The sequence below is a fragment of the Nuphar pumila genome, chromosome 7, assembly GCF_984573655.1.
Source record: "Nuphar pumila chromosome 7, dmNupPumi1.hap1.1, whole genome shotgun sequence".
Taxonomy (NCBI): Eukaryota; Viridiplantae; Streptophyta; class Magnoliopsida; order Nymphaeales; family Nymphaeaceae; genus Nuphar; species Nuphar pumila.
Genome location: NC_143255.1, coordinates 19518759 through 19539736, shown reverse-complemented (window position 1 = coordinate 19539736; position 20978 = coordinate 19518759). Strand labels below are relative to the sequence as shown.

General features: G+C 35.6%; 1 protein-coding gene across 1 annotated transcript; it reads right to left on the bottom strand.

The window, feature by feature from the left end:
- Positions 1–289: 289 nt before the first annotated feature.
- On the bottom strand, positions 290–14625 carry LOC149831403 (thiamine-phosphate synthase). Its single transcript, XM_090012051.1, has 2 exons — positions 14359–14625; positions 290–587 (listed from the first exon to the last, which is right to left on the bottom strand). The coding sequence occupies exons 1-2, from the start codon at positions 14524–14526 to the stop codon at positions 351–353; spliced, it is 405 nt and encodes a 134-aa protein (XP_089868177.1). The 5' UTR covers positions 14527–14625; the 3' UTR covers positions 290–350.
- Between the last annotated feature and the right edge of the window lie 6353 nt (positions 14626–20978).

The window sequence follows — 20978 nt, the reverse complement described above, 5'->3', positions numbered from 1 at the left end:
AAATGACACTTTTAAATTCTTTAAAAAAAAAAATAGACGTCAATATGACTGCAAGTTATTCTCAAACCATGAAAAGTGCACCTATTCATATAAAGGTGAATAGTGATCATTAAGCCTTTCTCAACCTTCTCATTTTCCTGTTACCAAATGATGGAACTATTATTTGATACATATATGTATTATTTGATACATATATGTATTATTTTAAATATCAAATAATGTGGCCGGACACTGAAATTCAATAAGTTAAAGCTAAAAAAAGATGTTATAATCAATGCTTTTTCCAGTATTTGCAGTTTTAGAGAATTTAAAGATTTAGTAAGCACAAAATGTGTACACAGTTGAAGCATCTAAGGCCCTGGAGACCTTGTAGACGATTTCACAATTGGGCATCCACCAAGAACTCTTGGAGAGTGGGCCACAGGACCATCATACCCAAATTTAGACTTTGTAAACCAGGTGGTGTACAGAAACTGCTTGTGAGGACCAACATGGTTGCAGATGAGTCTTAGCTTCTGCCTTTCCCTCATCCATCTCAATATTATTTTCATATGACTTTTGCCTGTCAAGCCCCTCAAACCCACTTCCTGAAATGGCAATAAAACAAGTGAACATTTGATCATCAGCTTCCATGACACTTGCAGAGAGAGAGAGAGAGATGCACAAGGCGGCAAATTAGATCGTTTTTGTGCTCCAAACCCAGTATAGGGTTCACCACAGAATTTTGCTAAACGTTAAGTTTAGATGCATAGAAAATGCAGGCAGAAATATTGACATTATAAGATCGTAAACAATTTGTTCAAAAAGGATTTATGTGAAACTGTTAGACGCAATATAGGTGCTTGATGATAATAAAATCCACCTAGTATATGTTTCACTTGAACATAAAATCAGCCTCCTTCCAATACGCAGGTGACTACCATACCAAATAATTTTCTATCTCCAAAGCTTATCCAGACCCAATTCCCAGCTATTGAGTGCGAAGTGCCCTATTCTAGGTGCAAGGTCACAACTTGACCAGAAAAGATCAAGATAGCCCAGAATCAAAGATAAAGCATCTTTCCTCAACTATGTCACATAGACATGCTATTGAGCAGCCATACCCATGTCGACATGCCCGACACGAGTACGGTACCAGATGCAGCATGGGTACGTGCTGGTTTGGATCGGGTCAGGTCCAACCCTGACCCAAACCATTTTTTTTATGATTCTGAAAGGCAGGGAAAAAGAAGAAAAAGGAGCAAGAAGAAGAAAGAGGAAGAGGAGGAAGAAGAAAAAGAAAGAGGGAGAGAAGGAAGAAGAAAAAAAAGAAAGAGGAGAAAGAAGAAGAGGAGAAGGAAGAAGACAAAGACAGAGACAAAGAAAGAGGAGAGAAAAGAAGAAAGAGGAAGAGGAGGAGAAGGAAGAAGAAGAAGAGAGAGTTCAACCTCCTTCTTGAGAGAGAGAGAGAGAGAGAGAGAGAGAGAGAGAGAGAGAGAGAGAGAGAGAGACCTACCCTTTTATTAAAAAAAATTCATTCATTTTTTTTTATTTCTTATATGAACCTTTCCCTCCTTTTCAAAAATTACAGTCACCCCCTTACAGACTTTTTATTTTTATTTTTGATATGGATCCACACTTAATCCAGATCCAAAGTCTCTCCCTCTCTCGTGATATATATATATATATATATATATATATATATATATATATATATATATATATATATATATATATATATATATATATATATGGGGAATGAAAACCTACCCACTAAGAAATATTTTATTGGATTTTCGGTGTTTTTTCAAAATTTTGACCTTGCAGATGTGATCTATGCTTGTTTTTATAGGAATAAGTTCCTGAACTATGTCACATGGGTGCGGGTGCGGGTGCGGGTGCGACACAGGTGCGGCGCAATTTCAAAAATTTTGGACACGGGGACTCGGCTATATATATATTAAAAATATATATATATATATATATATATATATATATATATATATATATATATATATATATATACATATATATAAGACTCGGTCAAAGTTGTGCCCATTAGGGGACAGGTGATGAGTTGTGAAGGCATTCTGTACACTTTCTTCGTACAGGAATAATTCACTTTTGGGCACTTTCTTCATACACTGTAATAATTCACTTTCTTCATACAGGAAAAAACCACAAAAACTTGAGTTGTGCCCATTCTGTACTTAAAACTTGAAAGTGTACAGGTTTTTTTAGTTGTGATGGTTTTTTTTCCTTACAGCTGTAGCCCAGAAAATTAAAAAAAAAAATTCCAAAAAAAAAAATTCCAAAAAATGGACCAAAATGACCCTGGGTGCGTTGACCACACCCAGGGTCGGGTTGACCGAGTCCGAGCCGCACCCGTGTCCGCACCCGTGTCGGTGCGTGTCGACGCGGGTGCGGCGACCTTGGAGCCGAGTCCGTGTGACATAGTTCCTGAAGCATTTGATTCTGATGCAAGGATAGGTTTTTATAAGGTTTCAAAAATCAACTGCCAGCAATTTTCATAAATTTTTGAGGCTCCAAATGCCATTTTTTCCATCCAAAATGCATGATCCAAGTGTCAATTTCTAGTAAATCAATCATGTTGAACACATCTGTAAGGTCAAAATTTTGAAAAAACACATGTTTCTAAGTGGTTAGGATTGGTAGGTTTTCATTTCCCATTATATATATATATATATATATATATATATATATATATATATATATATATTTGTGTCCTTGTACCCTCATTTTTTGAAATTGCCCCTCATTTTTTGAAATTGCCGTGTCATACCCTCAGTACCCTTACCCATGTGACAGTTCCTCAACTACTGGAGCAACGGAAGGGGAAAAAACAGGAAAATGAGCACCTAGAAGGTTTCCTTTTCTGCTTATTATGTATCTCAGGAGATACCTATTTTTTATATGCTATACATGAAAGTTTCATGCCTAGACACTACACATAAATACAGATATCAATATGGGACAGGACATGCAGTCTTGGTCAGTGGTAGAGCCAGGAATCTAAACTAGGGTGGGCACAAATGCACAGTAAAAAGGAAAATGCAAAAAAACCCAAAATCTAATTAAATATTCATGTTATTTAAAAAAAACTAAATATAAAACCTAAATCCTAACATCTAGTCCGCGGATTCCACCTTTCTGTGGGGGCTGAAATAAGCGAACCATTGGCCATGAAATTGTTGAGCCGAGCAGCTCGCAAGAGACCATACTCTGGCAGATACTCTGTGGAAGAACTCAAATTCTGGTACCCATTGAAGAAATCATGCTGGAGGAGTACCCGAAGGAACAATATTGTTTGTGTTCTTAACCAATAAAAGAGTTAGGAAAAACAAAGAAAAGAAAAATCCCTACAAAAAGTCAAAAAGAAAAGCAGTTTACTGTATCACCTTCTTCTATCTTGAACGAGCTCAAAAACAGAGAAAATAGGGCAAAATCAACTTCACTGATGCTCTGGAATGAAGGAAAGCCTTGGCTTTGAAAAAAACATAAAAAAAGATATAATGACAAATCTATTTGTCCTTATCAGAAGAAGCAATAAAAAAACAAAGCCCCTCAAATTTTAAGTTTAAGACTAAAATCAGTGAAATAAGTTTAATGTTGATTGAAATGAAAAAACACATAAATATCTAAATGCTAATTAGAAAGAGAAAAACACAAAAAACTCTAAAACCTAATGAAATATTCTTGGTTCATGCTATTTAAAAAATAAAAAGTAAATAAAAAACCTAAATCCTAAACAAACACCACACACACACACACACACACACACACACATATATATATATATATATATGCTAATTGAAAAAACCTAATTAAATATTCATGTTATTCAAAAAACTAAATAAAAACCCTCAATCCTAACAAATATCATTCATAGTTTCATACATAGGCCAATTGAAACAAAAAAATAACAAAACCCCACAAATTTTGACTAAAATTAAGCATGTGGTATTATGTCTAATGTTGATAGAAGAAAAATGCAAAAATAACTATAAATATCTATCTTATTAAAAAAACCTAAATGCTAATTGAAAAAAATACACAAAAATCCCTAAAACCTAATTATTGATATGCAACTATTTAAGAAAAAGTAAATAAAAACCTAAATCCTTCTTAACAAACATCATTATTAATTTTATATGCTAATTGAAAAAAACTAAAAAAACCTAACCAAATGCTAATTAAAAAAAATCACAAAAATCCCCAACCCTAAAGAAGGCACAAGAAGAAGTTTGGCCGTTCACCTTGCTGGAGAGATCGTCCGATGGCAGACGGCCAAACGCAGCCACGCATGCAGGCCACCGGCACAGGCAGCACGCCTGACCATGGTCTGAGCAAGAATTTAGAGAGAGAGAGAGGACCTGTGCAGTGGCACCTCCGGACGATGAATGGTTGGAGCCATCCCCTTGTCTGGTGGCGTTTAGAGAGAGAGAGGTGGGATATGTATAAGTATATTCAAAGATGTGCACTATAAGCACAAGCTCCACAAAGGGATACGTGTACACACAAAGAACACTTGAATAGAAGTACACAAAGGTACAAAAACGAACTCTTGAATGCAAAAAATTGAATCTATTAAAGCAAGGTGAGCACAAGGGCTCCCAAAAGAATGCTTACATAAGAGGGGGATCCACCCCTATATATAATACAAGAAGAGACCAAAAGAAGGGGCTCCTACTAGACGTTGGAGCCCCTCCAACGGTTAGAATTCTAACCGTTGGAGGGGGTCCAACGTCTACCCCCTTCTTTGACTAAGTCAAAAGGAAAAAAAGAAAAGGAAAAGGAAAAAGGAAAATGAAGAAAGAAAATAAAGAGAAATTACATACATATTCATAATTATGAATATACGTAAAATGACAAAAATGCCCCTAGGGCTACACAAGATTAAATATATTTATATATATGAATACACGAGGGATACAATTTAACACCCCCCCTCAAACTTAGGCGTGATGACCGAAAGTTTGCCAAGAAGAAAGTTAAATCTGGGAGAGCAAAGCGCCTTTGTGAAGAAATCTGTCAACTGGTATTCTGAAGTCACATAAGGGAGATCTATGATCTTCTGCAAGTAGGCTTCTCTGACATAATGGCAGTCCATCTCAATGTGCTTGGTACACTCATGAAATGTGTGATTTTTAGCAATATAGTTTGCACTCTTATTATCACAACACAATCTTGTGGGTCCTTGGATTAGAACTCCCATGTCCTGTAGTAATTGATGAATTCACACAATCTCCATAGTCGTGGAGGCCGTGGATCGAAAAGAGACATCTTCTGTTGTTTCTTACATCTCCATGAGATCAGTGATTCACCTAAAAAAATACAAAAACCAGTGGTGGAGTGACGATTATTTGGGTCACCTCCCCAATCAAAATCAGTACATGCAATTAATTTTAAATCAGAAGACGAGAAAAGAAATACTCTCTTGTTCATTGTACCCTTTATGTATCTGACAATACGAAGTACAACACCCATATGAACTGAAGTGGGGGCATGCTGGAATTGACTTACAGTATGTACGACATGAGATATATCTGGTCGTGTGATACTAAGATACATAAGTTATCCCACAAGCTGCCGATAAGGAGTAGGATTTTACAAAAAAATCCCATCGGCCTTTATTTTTGAACCCACGACTTCAGGAGTCTCACAAATTTTGTCATCTGTAATGCTAGATCTGTCAAGAATCTCGCATGCCAATTTAGTTTGAGACAAGAAGTAGCCTCTATGAGAGTAAGCAACCTCAATACCCAGAAAATGTCAGATACCCCAAGTCTGACATTTCAAATCTTTCTTTTAGAGTGGATTTGATATTTTTGATGCCCTTAATATCACTGTTTGTTATTAGCATATCATCAACATATAATAACAGAATTACAATTCCTGCATCAGACTTTTTGACAAAAAGAGCAGTGTCAATATAACAAGAATTGAATCCAGTTTCAACCATTACCTCATTAAATCGATCGTACCAAGCCTTTAGGGCTTGTTTTAAACCATATAAGGCTTTCCTATGTCGAAAGACTTTACCTTTTGGTATATCCAAGCCAGGAGAAGCCTCCATGTAGACTTCTTCGTTTAGATCTTTGTTTCGAAATGCATTTTTAACATCCATTTGATATATATTCTATTTTTTAATTGATGCGATAGTGATTAAACATCTAACAATGACCATTCATGCCACAAGAGCAAAAGTTTTTTCGTAATCAATACCATATTCTTGGCTATATCCTTTTGCTACTAGACAGGCCTTATATCTTTCAAGAGTTTCATCACTTTTGGTTTTTACCTTAAAGACCCATCTACATCCTATTGCCTTTTTTCCTTCAGGAAAAGTTTGAAACACCCAAGTTTTGGCTATGTTAAGAGCCTTAAGTTCATTATCCATAGCCTCTCTCCATTCTAATCTTTCTTTAGCTTCTTCGAAGTTTCTGGGTTCTTTATATGAGTGAATGACACTAAGACAGGCCCTATGTTTTGGGAAAAAAGATTCATAGGATATAAATCTGGAGGGGTTTCTTCTAGGTCTCTCAGTTCTTCATAAGCTACTATTTTGAAGGGATTCCCTAGAATCACTATATTTTTCCATCGCACTTCTAAACGTATTTTTATCTCTATGAGTATATGTAATTGGTTCATTTACTATTTCTTCTACCGGTTGAATAGACAGGGGAACTCTATTATCTATGTTCTCATCATTTGTTTCATCATCACTAAAAAAATCTTCATTCCTATTTAGAAATTCAAATAAAAAAGAGTAATCGCCATTACCGGGGAAAGTTATGTCCTTCTCAAAACCACTTTCATTTTCCAAGAAAGTGACATTTCTTGAAACATACAATTTATCATTTTGAATGTTGTAGCACCTAAATCCTTTTTGTATTTCTGAATATCCAAGAAAGGCACAATGAATAGCTTTAAGAGACAACTTATCATTTTTATCAACGAGGACAAAACACTTGCAGCCAAAAATTTGTAATATATTATAATCAGGCTCTTTTTGATATAGTACTTCAAAAGGAGATAGTTGACTCAAATTTTTTGATGGAAGACGATTTATTAGATAGACAGAAGCCAGGGTAGCTTCGGCCCAAAATCTTTTTGGAATCTTCTGAGAAATAAGTAGAGTCCTTGTAGTTTCAATAATATGTCAGTGTTTTCGTTCGACTAAGCCGTTCTGTTGGAGAGTTTTGGGACAAGACCTTTGATGAATGATCCCATTACTTTTTATATAACTCTTAAAATCATTTGATGAAAATTCACCCCCTGAGTCGCTTCTAAAGATTTGTAACTTCCCATTGAATTGGGTTTGTATCATTATATGAAAACTCTTAAAAGTGGAAAAGACTTCATGCTTATGCTTTAGAAAGTAGATCCAGCTGTATCTTGAATAATCATCAACATAGATAACATAATATGAGAAACCTCTCTTAGATACTACAGGTGCGGGTCCCCATACATTCGAATGCACAATTTCAAAAGGCTTAGTTGAAAACATAGATCTTGAACCAAAAGGTAAGCTTCTCATTTTTCCCAGAATACAATCATTACAACTGAAATTTTCTTTATATAACATTTTGGCAAAATGAATATGAGAAAGCTTGTCAATATTTGGATGCCCAAAACGTTTATATCCTTATGTTGGGCAATATTACAAAAAGTTTTTGAAATTTGAAGAAACTCCATGAAATAGAGGTCACCCTTCATAGAGCCTTCCCCAATCAACTTCCGGATCGGCGATCCTGGAAGTTGATTGATGTGATGAGAATTTGATATCACACCCATGATCCGAAAGTTGAGAGATGGAAAGTAGGTTCAAATTTAATTTTGGAATAAATCTAACTTTGGGAACAAAAAAATCTTGTCTTTCAAAATCTCTAATTCCTTTAATTTCAAGAAAAGTGCCATCCGCAGTAGAAACAAAGGATGGTGACAAATTTTTAGAAAGGATGCACCTGAGTCTAGTAGCCAAAGAATCTTACCTGGAGGAGAGAAAGAAGACATGGTGGCTCTGGAGATGGATCCCTTGAGGAGAGGTTGAAGGGCTTCAACAATTTGATTTACAGATATAGTGGCATTGTTGGAGGTGGTCGGCGCCTCCTCTTGGAATGTGGTCGATATTGCCACCATCTTTTTCCATTTGGGACATACAAGTTTTATGTGCCCCGGTTCCTTACAGAAATGACACACAATCTTAGTGTATGCTCTTCTTCCATAATGCCCGCTTTTTTCTCTTCCTCATTGATTCTTGTTGAAGTGGGGTGGTTTATAAGGTTTGACATTGTTTCCTGGTCTAGATACGACATAAGCTCCCTCATCCTCATTCTTAGAGGGGACGGCCAACACATTTTGATTGGTTTTATTCATTCCCAATCTAGTTTCTTCTCCACTTAATTTTGTAAGAACATCCTCTAACGGTGGAGAAGAGAAAGAAGACAAAAGAGAGAATCTAGTTTGTTCAAATTCGGGTCTAAGACCATTTAAGAAATTGAAAAAGTGGTCTTCTTAAAGTTGTTTTTGTCTTAATTTGATTGCCTCTCCACTCTATTTAGGTTCAAGGATAGCAAGTTCATCCCAAATAGCGGATAATTCGGCAAAATATTCTCTAACCAACATCTCTCCTTGATGTAGAGTCAAGGACAAGTCTCTTGACATATACATTCGTTCAAGATACTCTCATACTTGATATGCTTTCTTGAATTTCAATATATTGGCATTAATCTTGGTTTCCACCGAAGAGAAAAACCACAAAGGAATTTTGTAGTTTTTCATCTCCCACTCTTCATGCCTTTTATTGTATTCCTCAAACGCTTTTTCTCTTTCTTCACCGTCAAGGACCTTAATCTCTCATTTCTCAATGATAGTAATTTTAGGTTCGGGAATAGTTCCTTGAACATATCCCCAAAGACCCTTACCTTTGATATGAACCTCCATATTTTCAGCCCATTCATGATAATTAGATCCATTTAACTTGAAGCCAAGAGAGAAGTGAGAGTCCTTTTCGCCCATTAGAGAGAAGAAAAAGAGAAAGAGATGCATATCACAAAGAGATATGAGATCCTACTCGAGGTAGGATGCTTCTAAAATATTGAATGAAGAAACGAGTCTTCACCCCAATCACCAAACTTGAAAGCACGCTTTTCGAGGCACCCAATAGAGAGAACAAATCACACGACCTTCTTTTCTCCAAACCTGGCTCTGGAACCATGTAAAAATATCTTCAAAGATGTGCACTATAAGCACAAGCTCCACAAAGGGATACGTGTACAAACAAAGAACACTTGAATAAAAGTACACAAAGGTACAAAAAAGAACTCTTGAATGCAAAAGATTGAATCTATTAGAGCAAGGTGAGCACAAGGGCTCTCAAAAGAATGCTTACATAAGAGGGGGATCCACCCCTATATATAATACAAGAGGAGACCAAAAGGAGGGGCTCCTACTAGACGTTGAAGCCCCTCCAACGGTTAGAATTCTAACCGTTGGAAGGGGTCCAACGTCTACCCCCTCCTTTGACTAAGTCAAAAGAAAAAAAGAAAAGGAAAAGGAAAAGAAAAATGAAGAAAGAAAATAAAGAGAAATTACATACATATTCATAATTATGAATATGCATAAAATGACATAAATGCCCCTGGGCTACACAAGAGTATATATATATATATATATATATATATATATATATATATATATATATAGAGAGAGAGAGAGAGAGAGAGAGAGAGAGAGAGAGAGAGAGAGAGAGAGAGAGGTGAGTTGCAATACAATAGAGAGAGTGAGAGGTGGGGCACACATCATGCCCTGGCCTTTGGTGGGGCCCAAGTGGTGCCCACCCTGACCCAGGGAACCTCTAATGTGTGCTGCGGGTCGGGGTGGGCACCACCTTGACCATAACGTGGCTCAGCCACTGGTCTTTGTATATGAGGGTTTTGTAAAATTAGGACATAGAGACACAACAATCTGTGTCAGAATACTTGGGTACGTGTGCATGTGTTTGTGTCTACAATTTACAATCTAAATCAAATAAGAACTGAATGTTATTTTGAAAGTGTAATTCTCGAAAAACAATCAAGAAACATTACGATGAATAACAAACAATAAATTCAAGCTGAAAAATACATAGTAAATGTTCAAGATTATTAAAGACATAAGTTAGTGACACAATGCCGTTCATGTGCAACACAGGTTTGATTGTGTTCATGAAGTGTCATGGCATGTCCAAGGTCCATGTTGATGTTATAATATGTCGATGTAGAACATGCATGCTAAGCAAAATGTTTGCATGACATGGATGACAGTCTCACACCCCACAAAGGAGTTAGAATGCTTACCCAAACAAAAAACCACATAATGAATTATATGGAGAAAGCCCCTTATTTTCTATATATGGCACTGTGTATATTCTCATTGCATAGAATAATTTTAACCTCTTTGAAATATCCTATTTTATACAAACTTCTGGAACTCTCTACAAGACAACTAAATCCACCACACAATGACGGTTCATGTTTGCTGTTAGTTGGCAAGGTGCACCGTGGTGGTGGTTGATGCCACGAGTTCTTTCTATGTTAACTTATAGTTGTCCAAGCACTTAAAGGTGTGCATATGAAAAGGAACTCTATAGATAACCCATGGACACTGCGATGCTGAAATATTCACAAATGCCAATAGGATGGGTTTCTTAGAAGATAGCTCATCAACCACCAGATACTATGCAATTGTAGGGGGCAACCTCATCTCATGGAAGATCAAGAAGCAAAATGTGGTGGACAAGTGTTGAAGCAGAATATAGAGCCATCACTCATAGAGTATGTGAATCTCTCTCTCTCTCTCTCTCTCTCTCTCTCTCTCTCTCGACATTTGGAAAGCTATAAATAAATAAATAAATATAGCTTTCCAAATGTCTTGCTATAATGAAAACACCTTGCCTGAGTGAACTGTGAAGTATGGCAATCTCTAATACTGTCACCTTGTTACTTGTCTCTCCATTCGATGTTGGTGAGAAAAAAAAACAGTCAAACTTAGGTCGCTAGCACCTGGCTTGGTTATATGAAAAACAAAAAAAAAATAAAACCTGTCCTGCATCTGTACACCTTTCAAAACAAATTCTCTATCATTTCAGTATTATTCTCAACCAAGGCTGCACAACTTGGAAGTGGAAGCAGGAAACGATACGGGACGTAGAAGCAAGAAGCGAGGAATTGATTTGAAAATGAAACAGAAATTGAAAATGAAGCGATATGTGAATTGAATGGGAAGCAGAACGAGAATCGAATGGAAAGTAAATAAAAACTAAAATAAAAATGACTTCTTAAATTTCATGATATTTTAGTTCAAATCTAAAAATGATAGTTACCGATTTAGAGAAAACACATGAGAAGTAATGGGAAGCGTGAGAGGAAGCACATACAAAACATGAAAGAAGCGCAAGAGAAACATATAAGAAGCATGTAAGGAAGTATGAATGAAGCATGTGGGAAGCATAGTGGAAGCGTGGGAGAATCGAGATTCCCATCAAATTTCGGAAGCAAGGAGTATTTCACTTCCAGCCTGTCTAAGAAGCTTCCGCCAGCTATGTTCTCAACCATCCTACAAACCAAAAATAACAGTAATAATGTGTAGGAAGCCACTGAATACTACACCAATAAGGATGAATCTATGTGTAAGTACCTGCCATTGTGAAAATCTTTCTCATTGAATCTTTCCATTACGTGTCAAAGTGTTTAGAAGAAAATTTCCTTACATCACATAAATCCTAGAGTCCTCATAAGGAGCATGTCTCAATTGTTTCATTATTCTCGCCTACTATGATTCTGAATCTCTGTTCCATTTTACTGCTAACTGAACTTATGCATAACTCTCATTCTTATCCTTATCAAGAATGGCATAGTACCAACTTTTGTGCTCTTCAGATGTATGTCCAAAAATGATATTATGAATATCTAAGATGACAACCAGAAAATCAGTGTTTTCGCACGATGAGAATGCAGAGTTAATTGTGTTTGTGTCTTTACAACAAGCCAAAGTGACCATACGACCATGTCAAAGTCAAACAGAAGCATCAATCCTCATCTGATGCCTTTGAGTACTTGGAAATTATCAGACAAATCAGAAACATCCTAGAACAGAATTAATGGCTCCCTCACATCATGCCCAAGCGATTATGCCACACATGTCAATCATATAAATGTCTACTTATAACTACCATTCTCCATTCTCATATTTGGCATGTATGTTAAGTGGGAACTTCTATTTGGAAATGTTCTTGTTCCTATGGACTTTTTGGTCAATTATAAATAGTGGTTGTTCCTTCTAGCTTCTAGATGATGCAGAGTACTGGTAAGCCTTGTTGGGAGAGATGTGAATACAGTGAGACCATTATCTAGAGTAAATGTGGTTTTCATTCCCTCTAGGGTAATCGTTTCATACAATTTGATGCTGATTACAGTTGGACTGCTACTTTGCTTTTAAAACCAGCCACCATTTTACGCACTGAATAGCATCATTACTTTAAAAAATTCAAGTGCAATGAAAGATCAAGAAAACAGCTACCCTGTTATGAGTTTAATAATGCACACATAAGGTATAAAGGTAGAGTGCTCAGATGTAACTTAAGGTGATACTTCGAGTTTTTATAAAGCTCGACTCACATAAGAAGTTGGTCATTCCATGTTTGTTAAAACCTTCTAACAGAGAATGTCTGGTGAAATGTCACAGCTATGTGATTGGGTGTGATGCCCATTAAAGGATATGTGTCTGAAGTTCCACTTAGACTTCTTCAATGATTAGCCTTCCTGAATCAGATTTAAGCAGATATTATCAATAGTGTTCTCCAGTCAAAAAGGAAGAGTACTGTGGTGGTGGCGTGCCCATGTCACACAAATAGCCAACCCATACACGATACTTCAGATAGCTCAAGTGTTTTTTTCCACGAGATTTGGTGCTCACAGGTTCCTGTAAGAAGGAACTTTTCATCTAAGAAAGATCAAAACAACAACGATCTACCATCCACAATCCAGTAAAAAAATAGAGGTAGTTAACCAATATCTTAAGCCCTACTTGAGATACTTCCAGTCCAACAGACCAAGATGCAAGCAAGATGACTTCCATTGAAGAATGGTAAAAAACATTCATATAACCTAATGTGCTCTGATATGTTCCACAAACTACACTGCGCTAAAGCATAGGATGGATCATGAGGTAAAAAGCAGGGATCAGGTCCTTCTCCTCCAAGAGGAGAATTTAGAAAAAACACAATTTAGGATGAAATACTAGGCAAATGACACAAATACAATGATAACTCGAGGATAGTGACATGGTTATCACAAGTCATATTCTTCGTAGGGAAGTTTTAGCAAGCAATAGCAAAGGGCTGGGATACATAATGAGAAGTTGATGGAAGCCTTCGTCATATTTTGGCTGTGCGTGAGGGAAGAATGGGGAGGATGCTCAGTTGCCTTGAATGAACTCTCATCTCTTTCTTCTCTGTTTATGCAATCCTACCACTCTCTTGAAACCCTACATTTTTTCTCAAGCGATCAAATTGAGGAAAATTTCTCTAAAGTGTTAACAATTTATTCAGTTCAAATCTCCTATTTTAGGACAACAAAATATAACAAAAAAGACATTCTATAAAAAACATGCCAGGAAAAACAGCTAGCAGTACCATTCACTCATTCACAATGACCAATAAAACAGACCAATTTCCGCAACATGGCTATAAAAAAGAATACCAAATAAGCCTATCCCCACTAAGCACAACAAAAAAGCTACAAACATGGTTTCACTAGGGGAAGAAAAGCTGCTAGAAATACCATTCACTCAATTATGTTCTAAGACCAACGAAACACCTAAACTTCCAATCATGACTGAGAAATAATAATAATAATAATAATAATAGTAATAATAATAATAAGCCTCCCAATGCACAACTCTTGAAATCCCACATTTTGTTAGAAGACAAACAAAAGACGAACACTAACGTCAACACGATTCATTCATTCATGTGAGATAACCAACAAAAATACCCAAATTTCGGAAACATGATCACCAAAAGAAAAGAAAGCCACCGAGAGAGAGAGAGAGAGAGAGAGAGAGAGAGAGAGAGAGAGAGAGAGAGAGAGAGAGAGAGAGAGAGAGAGAGAGCTTCCCCAATTGCACCAACAACCCAAACACCCCATATTTTTCTTCAATCATTCAAACTAAAGAGTAAAAAAGAATATCCACCAACAATTCAAAATCTCCTCTCTTGTCCGACCCTTCAAAAAGGAAAGAACAAATTGAAGAAAAAACGACGGAAACGAGAAGGAAGCGTGATGGGGAGACCACCATTATCGTTTTGTTACACACCTTAACGCGCTCCCAAGTGTCTGAAACGGTGAGAGGGCCGTGCTCCTTCACGATGTCGAAGATGGCTCGGGTGATCGTCTGCGTCTGCTCCGGAGGGGTCTTGAGCTCGATTGGCTTCAGCTTCGGTTTCCCTTTCTTCGCGAAGAATCTGACCGCCGTTGCGAACATCCCTGCTTCAGACCACCATGATTTTTTCCGGCGTAATCCGGCCGATGGAGTGTTTTCCGGCGAGGCCGGCGCCAATCAACTATGAGAGAGAGAGAGAGTCAACGAATTTCGTTCTATGAAAAAGCTCGCCGAGAGAAAATATCGCGATATTTTGAAAAAACTATTTTTTTCTTGGGAAAAGCTTGTTAAAAATATCGGCGTATATAAATATTAAATAATGTAAAAATACTACAGAGTCTTATTATGCTAATATTACAATAAAAATGCAATGTTTTCAAAATAGGAGATATTTTGAAACATGTGACATTTTTCAGCACTTCGGTTTTGAAAAAGGTGATATTTGTGACATTCCATATAAGAATGTTGGCCAAAATACGCTTTTTGGGTGATCTTATAACTATGAATTTACTGAGACTAAAATTGATGATAAAATTGTGATAAATTAAGTTTATCTCTTGCTTCTTAGTTACTGTGAGAAATAAATTATTTTATTTCCCTTACGTAATTTTTCTTTCATTACTTTCGATCATTTTCATTTATTTTTGTTTTATGTGCTGTTGAAAAATATCAAACACTTATCGTCTGTCGCCCTTTCTGGTGTCTCTCTCCCTTTTCCCTTGCACACAGGTTATCATGTTACTCTGGTCGGTTATCGTGTCTATGTTATTGGGTTGCGGGTTACTCGAGTCGGTTATCGTGTCTATGTTTATCGGGTCGACCTGTTTAATAAACGGGTCGCCGTGTTGTGTAATCGTGTCGTGTCGACTACCCGACCCGTTTATTAAACGGGTTAACCGTGTCATGTCGGGTTACCCGTTTTATAAATGGGTCCTGTTCGTGTTTGCCACAACCGACCCGTTTAATAAACGGGTCGTGTTCATGTTGAGGTATTCTGACCCGCCAACCCGTCGACCCGACCCGATTGCCACCCTTAGTTACATACACACACACACACATATATATATATATATATATATATATATATATATATATAGAGAGAGAGAGAGAGAGAGAATGTGGTAGCTGCTAACCAGTTTTCTAAACCACCACCAGCTAACTGTCTTTTAAAAGGTTTTTTCTATTTTTTCCCTTAAATCTGACCTTATGGAGGTGTTCATGTTGAGGTATTCTGACCTGCCAACCCGTCGACCCGACCCGATTGCCACCCCTAGTTACATACACACACACACACACACACACATATATATATATATATATATATATATATATATATATATATATATATATATATATATATATATATATATATATATATAGAGAGAGAGAGAGAGAGAGAGAGAGAGAGAAAGAGAGAGAGAGAGAGAGAAAATGTGGTAGCTGCTAACCAGTTTTCTAAACCACCACCAGCTAACTGTCTTTTAAAAGGTTTTTTCTAGTTTTTCCCTTAAATCTGACCTTATGGAGGCGTTCTATGTACTTAATTTTATAGGAATGGACTCTTGGATCAGCCAATTCCGATATGGAGGTAGGTTTTTATAAGGTTTACAAATTGACGGTCTAAGAGTTACATACATATTCAAGGCTTAAACAATAATTTTTTTAACAAAAAAATATAATCCAAGTGTCGTTTCCTAGTAATTGACCATGTAATAAATATTTGTATAGTCATATTTAAGAAAAATATGGAAAAACCTTTCAAAAACCTGGTTAGCTAGAAAAGTGGTTATATATATAGAATAGGTGTAACCTACATCAAACCAACGTGCGCCGATCAACAATGTGCTTTTTTTTGCTGATATACACTTTTAGCGACGATCTTGGACCGCCACCCAAACCTTTAGCGGCGGTCCAAGACCACCGGTAAAAGTCCAAAAAATAAAAGAATATGCGGATGCCCCTGGCATGCTCGGCCACATTCAATGCCAAGGACATCCGGTATATATATATATATATATATATATATATATATATATATATATATATATATATATATATATATATATATATATATATATATATAGAGAGAGAGAGAGAGAGAGAGATGCTTAATTGGATTGGGCTTGCTTTACATTTTCCAGCATATTGGTTAGGCACCTAGCATGCACATAATTTGTGCACATGTGTGCATCAATTCTATGTATAGTGAAGCCAATGAAAATGGTGAAATTTTTGCAACTACAGATCCCAACATCTCTAATTATATGTTTTTATTTCTTTTGGAGGGAAGATCAAGTACAATGTGATTGCACACTTTTAGTGTTCTGTTGTACCTGATCACCCTCCCTGGAGGTTGTATCCCAAAGATGGGGAGGGTGATTAGGTACAGCAGTACACTAAAAGTGTGGAATTGATTTTTGATCTTTCCCTTGCCAAGGCTAACAAATACACTGAGAAACTAGGCCGAGTAAGGTAAAGAGACAAGTGCTTCAAAGTTGATTAATATATAACTGCATATTATACCTTTTCATTCTTTTTTATGGTAGATAATGTCTCACACAATGCCTCATAGTCTATCCACTGAATATGACATGTAAACCAGGGTAACCTAAGGTAAAAAGACAAAAAACAACATTAAAGGATGTTATGTCAAGTGCAATATATGTGGTAAGGTTGACTACAACAAACAAAAACACGCATAGCCGTATGTTTGAATACCTCTTATTGTAAAATGTGTGTGTTTGTGTATGCTTCTATGTGCATGTATTTGTTAAGAATTATTGAATGAATTGCTTATATGTATTTATCGAGAGTTTTTTAATAAAATGATTCAATGTCTTATGTCTTCTATGCATATCCTAGGTCTTTCATGATATAAGTAAACCAATTAAAGAGAAACATGACAACAGAAAGCCATGATCCAAAGCCTCACTTGCAAGCATGCATCTAATTGAGGTAAGATGTATAATAAAGCAAGTTATATGCATATAATTAGTGGTAGTACATGTACATGTTTATATTCAAATGCAATTAACCATGAAAACAAGTGGATGCAAATCAACCACATGAGCAACAACCGACAGAAGAGTTGCCTGAGTGTGATTTTTTCATAGACACTTTGTTGAGCAATGATGTTAGTGTTAGGTTTTCATGTTTGTTTGTATAATGGAGAGTCACTAATGTTAAGTTTGCTTGTTTGTTAGTTTTGAATGCAGATTCATTTAAATCTAACATGAATATATTACATATGTTAATTATGTTGCATAAAAAAAGATTCATAGCCAAAATTGAATCCAAACACAAATGGGACGTGAAAAAAAGAATAGAACTACCAAAGATCATTTATCAAAACATATGGTTCTTGGTGTGTCTCAAAAGCAATAGTCATTTTTTTCTAGTGACTAACAAAAACTAATTGCTTAACATTAATTGATCACAGCAAATGGTTGCATCTTCTATTTCGATATTTGTGGCTCATTCTTTCATGGAGAATCAAAACTTGTCATTTCCTTTTAAGGAATGTGACAAAGTATTCACTTAACAATTTTGCATACTTACATTTACATTTACATTTATATTACATACATTGTGTGTTTATGTCTTCAACTGAATTTATATTATAGATCTTGATTTTTCTCATTTAGGACAATCAACTCCGGGTTTTGTGGGAGATGGCCATGAAAGAAAAGGAGTTCTTGTTGTACAATTTCATATGAACCACAACTCATGCAGATGAGGACATCAAAAATCTAGTACGAACTCATTACTTATTCAATAATATCTTTAGTTTTTTAGCATATTAGGTAGGATTAATGTTGGGTTTCATATTATTTTTTTTCAAAGATATTTGGCTACAATATTCACTCTGATTGGCAAGCTTTGCCCATGAGTGAGATTCCTCAATAAAATAATATGTAATTACTTTGTATCTGATTGTTAACTTAATATGTACATGTATAAGTTTTTGACTCTGCAATTGTTATAGGCATGATTGTGATGTATTTGTGCTACTATACATGAAGTTCTTGGGCAAAGGAATGAAATTCACTTTCAAGAAGGTACACTATCATATGACCTATTTTATTGGGTGTTTAAGATGTAAGTTAATTAGTTATTTGTTAATAACCTTTTTTAAAACAATACAACACACGTAAGAGTCGTGCATGGTCAAATACTATGAAAAAATGATGGAGAAAAAAGAGATGCAACTACAGGCAATACAAAATGTGAAGGCAAGCAAGACAAAAGGTCTGCAACCCAAAACAAAGGCTAAGGCCAAGCCAACCATGACGAAAGGTCCAGAAGCATCCAAGAAAGCAGAGGAGGACAAGCCGAAGGCTTGTGATGAGGAAGCTGAAATTGAATGAGATATGAACTTTTATGAATTAAATTATTTAAATTGTCATTAATATATATGAATTTATACATTACCTTTTTTATACTGTGAATTCATGATAGTAATGGGTGTTTGTGATTGGTAGATTTTTATTATGGATACTGTGTGGATGATAATAACAAAGAGATAACCATAGCAGGTTCTGAGTGATGTCTGCACCATAAATTTCTACGAACTCATGACATTCGCAAATATAGGTCTATGTTCACAAATATATGCTGATTGTATACAAATCTCCTTTAGGTTTAAGACTGACATCCATAAATATGGGTTCGTGTTCACAAATATGTGTTGAGTGTATGTAAATCTCCTTTAGGTTCAAGACTGACATCTACAAATATGAGTCCAGGTTCGCAAATATTGGTCCAAGTTCACAAATATGTGTTGATTGTATGTGAACCTACTTTAGGTTCAAGATAATGTTTCATAGATATAGTACAACCTTTGTAAATCATTTTTGCAAATGTTCCTAAAATATGCAAACCTCCTTTAACTAAATACTCTCAACATAACTTCACAAATATAGTAGTAACTTCATAAATCTTTGTTATGAATGCCCTGAAAATGTGTAACCTCCTTTAACTAAATACTTTCGACATTACTTTGTAAATATAGTACTACGTTTGCAAATCTTTGTTGTGAATGTCCCCAAAATATGCAAACCTTTTTTAACTAAATACTCTTGACGTAACTCCACAAATATAATATGACATTCACAAATCTTTGTTGTGAATGTGTCCAAAATATGTGAACATATTTTAACTAAATACTTTCAACATAACTCTGCAAATATGGTATTACCTTTGCAAATCTTTGTTATGAATGTCCCCAAAAGGTGTGAACCTCCTTTAACTAAATATTCCCGATGAAACTATGCAAATATAGTATGATATTCACAAATATTTGTTGTGAATGTTTCCAATTGATAAGGTTAATATCAGAGTGTGTAAATGTTCTGATGTTCACACAATCTGGTATGTGAATGTCCTTCAATTGATAAAGTTAATATCAGAGTGTGTAAATCTCCTCATGTTCGCACACTCTAATGTGTGAATGTTCTCCAATTAATAAGGTTAATATCAGAATATGTGAATAGTATGAGGACATTCACATTTTGATGTGTGATTGTCATGTAATTGATAAGGTTAATATTAGAGTGTATGAATGCCCTCATGTATGTACACACTGATGTTAACAATATCATTATTAAAAAACAATATAAACACTTATTATTTATATACATTCATGTCATTACATTCATACTTTCAAACACAATATAAAATACATGTTACATACTCTACCAAAGCATCCATACACAATATAAAATACCTATTACAAATTTTATATATATCCATAATTCAATAGTAATATATAGAAACATTAATTCAAACACATGTTTTTGAAAGCATTCATACATAGAAAACACAATATATATATTCAAACATTGAAACATAGTATAAACTTGTCATTCAACCACACTTAATTACAACAAAAGTATATACAAATAATAACATAATTATAATAATATCTATACAACAAATAAATGTTTGTGAAAGCATCAGAATTATGAGAATTTTAGGGTTTGTGACTCTTGTAGATGTTACAAATCATGCCCTTATGCTCTTAGCTCCTTATTTTTGGTAGAGAGCAGCTCTACCTGTGCCTGCAAAAGCAAATCCTTCGTAGCAAGCTGCTCATCCTTTGTTGTAAGCATATTCTGAAGCCTGCAAATTCAAGCCTTTGCAAGGGCTACCGTTATTATTGCATCCACTCCACTTGAAGTCATGAACTTCGAATTCCTAGCCCCAACTTGCCCTTCTTTTTGCATTTGTAATCAAAGTATATATAAGTGTACGAGGTAATAAATTTGTATAAAGTAAATTTGTAATCAAAATATAAATTGGTACCATCTTTCTGCCCCTCGTGGTGTTGAAACTGCTTAGCAATTGTTGGTTGTGAGCATGCACGTTTTTCTTATTGGTTGAGCATATCCAAACTATTGAACCACTCGGTTAACTATTTGATGTTCACTTTTATTCATTTTGTGCAATCAAATATTTTTGGCAAATTCTATGACATGGACAACCATATCCTCCTTTGTACGTTACCACAAAGAATAATGAGATTTCTCATTTCCACGCGTGAGCAAGCAGTTCTG